The sequence below is a fragment of the Hyperolius riggenbachi genome, chromosome 7, assembly GCF_040937935.1.
Source record: "Hyperolius riggenbachi isolate aHypRig1 chromosome 7, aHypRig1.pri, whole genome shotgun sequence".
Taxonomy (NCBI): Eukaryota; Metazoa; Chordata; class Amphibia; order Anura; family Hyperoliidae; genus Hyperolius; species Hyperolius riggenbachi.
The window spans coordinates 40,866,583-40,873,884 of NC_090652.1; the positions used below are offsets into that span (position 1 = coordinate 40,866,583).

Sequence of the window (7,302 nt, forward strand, 5' to 3'; positions counted from 1 at the left end):
ATGCCTGTTAATTTGCCATTATGCACAAAGTTGACAAGTCTGGAGATGGGTGATTAAGGCCCCTTTTACACTTAGGGATTGATTCACTATAACAAATAGCGTGCCTTATCAGAGTTAACATGCCTTATCAGAATTTGCGTGCCTTATCAGTGTAGCATAACGAGTGCTATGAACTTATGCCTGCTAATTAGTGTAACGATCGGTGTAACACAGAGAGGATCTGATTATTGGTGATCTGCAGTATCACCGATAATCAGATATATTACTAACCTCTGGACACCTGAGTAATATGAGTGTTTGGTGCAACAGTAATACTTTGAGGACAATACCTGGAGGACAGGTATCAGGGCAGTAAACAATACTGCACGAGAGAACAAGTACCTTCCAATCGCCTGAGACCCTCCCGAAGGGAGGAGCCAGGATAGGAGGAGGAAGGACCAGAGCGAGAATGGGGCCGGGAACTGTAGTGCAGCGGAGTGTGCAGGGCCCCCACATGATAGGGTAGCTTTACTGGTGGGAAAGGGTTAAGTTTTGGGTGGGGAGGAGCAGGGGTTCCCGGGCTTTGGAGCTGTCAAGGGGGGTGGAGAAAAGTTAATAAAAGAAAGGGGCGGAGTCTGGCCCTCTCAGCGTGCGTAGGAGAGAAGCTGAGAGAAGCTGTGTGCTGTCTGCTGTCTGCCCGCTGCCTACCTCGCTGTTTCCCTGCCAAGATGGAAGGATTGGAGGACTTGCTGGCTCGAGTCAGGGAGGAGGCGACGACCAGGGGTCCGACCTGGGTCCAGGTACAGCTGGCAGCCATGGCCCCCAGCACATCCAGTCAGCCTGCGGGGGCGAAGAGGAAGTCCAGGCCGCCCGAGCGGCTTAGCCCAGACCCCCACGCCAGACAGAGACGCAACGGGAGCCCCCACGGGGACCCTCCAGCCCCCCCCGCTAAGCGGGCATCCGCATCAGCTAGCGGGGCAGCTGGGAGGAATCCGCATGCAGGACGGGGCTCTTCCGGCGGTGCGACATCCGCAACCGAGGCCTCCGCACCGCCGGCGACATCTTCCGGATCCAACACGGCCCTTGGTACCCGCTCTGCTCAGCGGGCCAAGCAGGCCCAGCGCACGAACACTGCCACGACGGGCGCCGCCTCTGCTCAGGACACGGCGGCGGCCCAGGCTCCAAGTAAGGGGGGCAAGAGTTCCGCCAAGCAAAAGAAGAAGGGGGGGTCAGCCGGGCCCTCCAGAAAACAGAGCCAAAGGGGAGCTTCCGGGAGCAACAGCAGATCTGGGCAGCAAGAGGACACCCGCAGCACCGCACACCCCATCCCCAGCCTGGAACCGGGATCGGCATCAGAGGTTGAATCGCTGGCCGGGGAGGAGATACCAGAGGCGACAGGATCAGGACTGACGGCTGTACAGGACGCCGGTCCGGCGCAGCCAGGTGAGGCCAATCCCCTTATCACAATTGCCAATTGGTTGTTGGGGGCGGTTGGGGGGTTACAGGGTGCAGGGGGAGGTGGGCATTTGGGAGCCTTGCCGCTGGCAGGGCGCCCGCGTCAGGCACACTCAGAGGTAGAACCAGGCTTTGAGGGAACCAGGGGGGACTCTGCACCTAGTGTATCGTCCCCTCCAGCTGGGGTATGGTCCCCACTTCCTCAGTCGGCTCCACAGGTCGTTGCGACCCTCAGCCCCCCTGCCCTCACGATTGCAACCCCAGGTCTTGCGCTGGCGTCCCCCCCACCTGGGCAGCAATACGCTGGGGTGGTTAACACATTGGGGGGGGTGCCCCCGGGACAGGACGGATTGCAGGTTCCAGCGGTTATGCCTGTAGGTGGGTCAGCTGTATCGGGGGACACCGGGATGGTGCGCTTGGCAGATGCTGCGCACGCTGAGATGTATGTGTGCTTTATTGGGCGGCTAGGGTCGCATTTAAAACTGGAGGTGAAAGAGCGCATATGGAGGGGTGAGTATGTGGAGATTTTCTCACTCCTGCCACTAGAAAAGTTTAACTTAGACAAGGGAAAGCCAGACGAGAAAAAGAGGGAGGAGGAACGGCGCTATCGCTTGATACCGCGCACTTTCCAAAACTGGTTCCAAGCGTTCTCAATTTTGGCAAGTGTCATCGGGGAGAGACAGCCGGAACATTGCTCGGCATTGTTCGGGTATATGGATTCGATCGGTGAGGCACAGCGGTCGTACGGCGGCAATGCATGGTTGCGGTACGACGAGCTCTTCCGGCAAAGTAAGGCAGTTAGACCCGCAGTGCGTTGGGATCACCAGGACATTCACTCATGGATGCGCTTGATGATCCCGACAAGGGGACCACAGTCCTTTCTCGGTCAGACCGGAGGCGCAACAACAGCCGGACAGCGGACCGAGAAAGGAAAAGGTGTCTGTTGGCAGTTCAACGAAGGATCCTGCCGTTTTGGACACTCGTGCCGATTCAAGCATGAGTGTTCCGGCTGCGGGGGGTCACATGCTGCGACAAGATGCTTTAAAAAGAAGGGAAAGTCCTTCGACTTTACTTCAAAGAGGGACGACGCCAGTGAAGCTGCACGAGATGGAGCCGTTCCTAAATAGATATCCGAGGCCAGAGGTGGCAGAATTTTTGCGTAAGGGTTTTAGCGTTGGTTTTGTTATTCCGAGTTGTTGTCAGTTGCCAGCCCGCGGGCCAGTTAGGAACTTAAAATCTGCTAACGAGCTCCCAGAGGTAGTTACCTGCAAGATAGAAAAGGAGATAGCGGCGGGTCGCCTTGCGGGCCCTTTCTCTAACTGTCCTTTGGAGAATTTGGTAGTATCCCCATTGGGGGTGGTACCAAAGAAGGAGCCAGGGGCCTTTCGGATGATACACCACTTGTCATTCCCGCGGGGTTTTTCGGTGAATGATGGGATCGCGGACGCAGAGGTGTCCGTGGTATACACATCGTTCGACGTGGCCTTGGGGTGGGTTAGACGCTTTGGTATTGGTTCCTTGTTAGCCAAAACGGACATCGAAGCAGCTTTTAGATTGCTACCTGTCCACCCGGAAAGTTTCCGCTTGCTCGGTTGCGTCTGGAAGGGTGAGTATTTTGTGGACAAATGCCTCCCTATGGGTTGCTCCATCTCATGCGCGTACTTCGAGAAATTTGCTGGTTTCCTGGAGTGGGTGGTGAGAGACATGTCAGATGTACAGTCGATCATCCATTACCTTGATGACTTCCTCTTTATGGGACCGGCGGGTTCCCCTGATTGCGCGTATGCGCTGGCCACTATGCGACACGCATGCGGGCGATTCGGGATCCCTCTCGCGGAAGAAAAAACGGAGGGCCCGACGACATCCCTGAAATTCTTGGGTATCACCATTGACACCCTAAGGATGGAATGTCGTTTGCCAGATGACAAGGTGACTGATTTGAAGGACACGATTGCGTCGGTAATTCTGGCCAAGAAACTCACATTGAGAGAAATGCAATCCTTGTTAGGTAAATTGAATTTCGCCTGCAGAATTATGCCCATGGGGCGGATATTCTGCAGGCGCTTGTCCTTGGCAACAGCAGGAAAAACCGCGCCGCACCATCGCATTCGTCTGAATGCGGAGTTGCGAGCAGACCTGCGAGTGTGGTCTGTTTTTCTGAGCGACTTCAACGGGAGATCTCTTTGGTTACAGGAGGTGGTGAGCAACTTTGATTTGGAACTCTTCACTGACGCTTCTGGAGCACACGGTTTCGGTGCATTCCTGGCGGGTAAGTGGTGCGCTGCCCATTGGGATGAATCGTGGGTGGAGGCGGGGTTTACATCTAATCTGGTCCTGCTAGAATTGTTCCCTATCGTGGTAGCGGTGCGTTTGTGGGGGCGTCAACTGTCCAACAGGCGCATCAGGATTAACTGCGATAATATGGGAGTAGTGGAAGCGATTAACCACTTCTCTGCGTCGTCCCCCCCTGTTATATGTTTGATGCGGCAGTTGGTGTTGGAGTGCTTGCGTTTGAACATATATGTTTTTGCTGTGCACATTCCTGGGGTTGAGAATGTCATCGCTGACGCGTTGTCTCGATTCCAGTGGGACAGGTTCCGGGCGGCGGCCCCAATGGCGGAGGAGTGTGGGGTGCCCTGTCCAGTGTCGATGTGGGGAGTTCCATTCGGGCGGTCTCCCAGTTGATCAGCAGATCCCTTTCGGAATCATCATGGGCGGCGTACACGGCTGTATGGAACACGTGGGACGCCTTGATGACCCAGGTGGGAGGCTGTCATTCTGACGATGACAGGCTTGGTTTATTATTGTATTTTGTGGGAAACAGTTACTCGGAAGGGGTGTCAGTGTCGGTCATGAATAAAAAGGTTGCAGCGCTGGCTTTCTGGTTTAAGTTACGAGGGTTTCAGGATGTAACGAAAGATTTCAGGGTCAGGCAGGCATTGAAGGGTTACAGAGCGGGTGGGGTGCAACGAGATTCCAGGCGCCCGGTAACATTTGAACTGTTGGGTAAACTGGTGGGAGCCCTCAGCTGCCTCTGCGCATCGGAATACGAGGCTAGTTTATTTAAGACTGCATTCACCCTGTCCTTTTTCGGAGCATTTAGAGTAGGCGAGCTGGTTAGCCCAAATAAGCACAGAGTGGGAGGCATCCTGGCCCCGGACGTCGCGGTACAGGAGGATTCGGTTAGCATATTGCTTAGGCGTTCAAAAACGGACCAGGCAAGCAAGGGACGTTCGGTCTCCCTGTTCCGCATAGGTGGCCCTCTCTGCCCGCGGGCTGCGGTTGAGTCGTTTATGGCAATTAGACCCCCAGGAGCTACAGCCTTCTTAGCGCATGCGGATGGTATCCCTCTGACCAGATTTCAATTCACGGCCATATTTCGAAAGTGTTTGGCGTTTATCGGTTTCCCCCCGGCCGAGTTTGCCTCCCACTCTTTTAGAATCGGGGCAGCTACTGAAGCATCGCGATGGGGGTTGAGTGAAGAGGTGATTAAAAAAATTGGGAGATGGGAGTCTGTCAGGTTTAGGTCCTATATCCGCCCACATTTAGTTTAGGTTAGGGCCGGGGTTTTTTGTGGATTAGCATTCTGTAGTTTGTTTTGTTCATTTCAGGTGCGCAGACCCTGGTCTGGATACTTGGACATTCTTATGTTGCATGGGGAGCCAAACGGGCCGACATGAGACCGGAAGGTCGGCAGCTTGGCTTTCCGCGAGACCAGGTTTGTATCAGGTGGCTAGGTTTCCCGGGGATGGTCTGGTCAAGGGTCCTACCCGAGTTACACAGGTTTGCTAGGCTCGACAGAGCCCCTGATATATTGGTCCTGCACGTGGGGGGCAATGATCTGGCTTCCAGATCCACCAGGGTCATTTGTAAAGATATTAAATTCGACTTTTTAAGGATCAGGTCGTTTTTTCCCAGCACGATTGTAGTATGGTCGGACGTGGTGGCTCGCACCACGTGGAGATTGGCCCGGTCGGTTCAAAAAATCAACAAGGCCAGGGTAAAACTCAACAAGGAGGTGTCCAAGTACGTGATTAGGAATGGGGGCCTGGCCATCAGACATAGGGATTTAGAGGAGGACATTCTCCTATTTTTGAGGAGGGACGGAGTGCACTTAAATGCAATTGGGACGGATCTTTGGGCCCTAGGAATTGAAGAAGGGATTGAGAGAGCCTTGAGGTTGGGGGCCTCGCAGGCATAAGGAGTCATGCCGGCTTGTGGTGGAGGGGTAGGGGGCTCCGGAGGTGGGATCTATTTGTCGGGGGATTTGCCGCAGGGCAAATTCCGGAGGGTTACGGATCGTCGGTGATTACCAACCAGGTGGGCATGCAGCTGTCCCCGAACCGGCGAACGCGGTGGGGGCCGGTCACAAGGCTGCATGCCAGGTTCAAGCTTTTGTTTTTAGAGGTACCTCCGGACCCCTTACCTCAGCTCTCTTGGAAACGTTAATTTAAGATGTTTTCTATGTTTTTGTTTACTTTGGTGGTGTTAAATAAATGGGCTGCTTTGGCCTTAATTTATCCAAATGCCGAGGTAGTCCGTGTGTTTTTTGTAGTGTTAAGAGGGCAGGGTGGGGGGTAATTGGGGGTTCAAGGTTTTAAGGGTATAAGCTATACCTCTATCAAGAATGGGGCCGGGAACTGTAGTGCAGCGGAGTGTGCAGGGCCCCCACATGATAGGGTAGCTTTACTGGTGGGAAAGGGTTAAGTTTTGGGTGGGGAGGAGCAGGGGTTCCCGGGCTTTGGAGCTGTCAAGGGGGGTGGAGAAAAGTTAATAAAAGAAAGGGGCGGAGTCTGGCCCTCTCAGCGTGCGTAGGAGAGAAGCTCCCTCCCTCCCTCCCTGTCATGTTACTGTGTTCTTTTCTTTAGGTGGAGTTTTCTGTCATTGCAGCCGGAGGGGTAGGGGGCTCCGGAGGTGGGATCTATTTGTCGGGGGATTTGCCGCAGGGCAAATTCCGGAGGGTTACGGATCGTCGGTGATTACCAACCAGGTGGGCATGCAGCTGTCCCCGAACCGGCGAACGCGGTGGGGGCCGGTCACAAGGCTGCATGCCAGGTTCAAGCTTTTGTTTTTAGAGGTACCTCCGGACCCCTTACCTCAGCTCTCTTGGAAACGTTAATTTAAGATGTTTTCTATGTTTTTGTTTACTTTGGTGGTGTTAAATAAATGGGCTGCTTTGGCCTTAATTTATCCAAATGCCGAGGTAGTCCGTGTGTTTTTTGTAGTGTTAAGAGGGCAGGGTGGGGGGTAATTGGGGGTTCAAGGTTTTAAGGGTATAAGCTATACCTCTATCATGAGTGACACCAATGGGAGGATGTCACTGACTGATCTGTGAACTATCTCTTAGCTGAGGAGATAGCTCTCGAGGTCGGGCAAGCAAGGTCGGCAACACACGGACAGACAAAGTACAGAGACAGGAGACTGATTCGGTAATCCTAAGACGAGCAAGGTTAGGCAACAGAGTATCAGAAATAGCGAAGTACCAAATCAGTGATCAGAAGAGTAGTCAGGAAAGCAGGAAGTCATAACAGATAATAAACAATGCCTAGTCTTGGGTGTGAGCTCCGTGATCATCAACACCCCTGGAACTAGTCTGACATATAACAGATTGGTAATACAAGTCCCTAGTCTTGGGTGTGAGGTCCGTGATCATCAACACCCCGGAACTAGTCTGAAGTATAACAGAATGGTAACACGAGTCCCTAGTCTTGGGTGTGAGGTCTGTGATCTTCAACACCCTGGAACTAGTCTGAAGTATAACAGAATGGTAACACAAATCCCTAGTCTTGGGTGTGAGGTCCGTGATCATCAACACCCTGGAACTAGTCTGGAGTATAACAGAATGGTAACACAAATCCCTAGTCTTGG

At 53.6% G+C, this 7,302-nt stretch overlaps 1 protein-coding gene across 1 annotated transcript; it reads left to right on the forward strand.

The window, feature by feature from the left end:
* Nucleotides 1–590: 590 nt before the first annotated feature.
* LOC137525987 (pneumococcal serine-rich repeat protein-like) lies at nucleotides 591–5,635 on the forward strand. The gene is made up of 2 exons (XM_068247196.1): nucleotides 591–1,422; nucleotides 5,046–5,635. Exons 1-2 carry the CDS (start codon nucleotides 708–710, stop codon nucleotides 5,633–5,635), a joined length of 1,305 nt encoding a protein of 434 aa, XP_068103297.1. The 5' UTR covers nucleotides 591–707.
* The last annotated feature ends 1,667 nt before the right edge of the window (nucleotides 5,636–7,302 follow it).

Excerpts from the sequence above, each read along its gene's own strand:
- LOC137525987 (XM_068247196.1), top strand. The coding sequence starts at position 708 with ATGGAAGGATTGGAGGACTTGCTGGCTCGAGTCAGGGAGGAGGCGACG. Across the intron at positions 1,423-5,045 it reads CGCCGGTCCGGCGCAGCCAG|GTGCGCAGACCCTGGTCTGG; the intron begins GTGAGGCCAATC and ends TGTTCATTTCAG.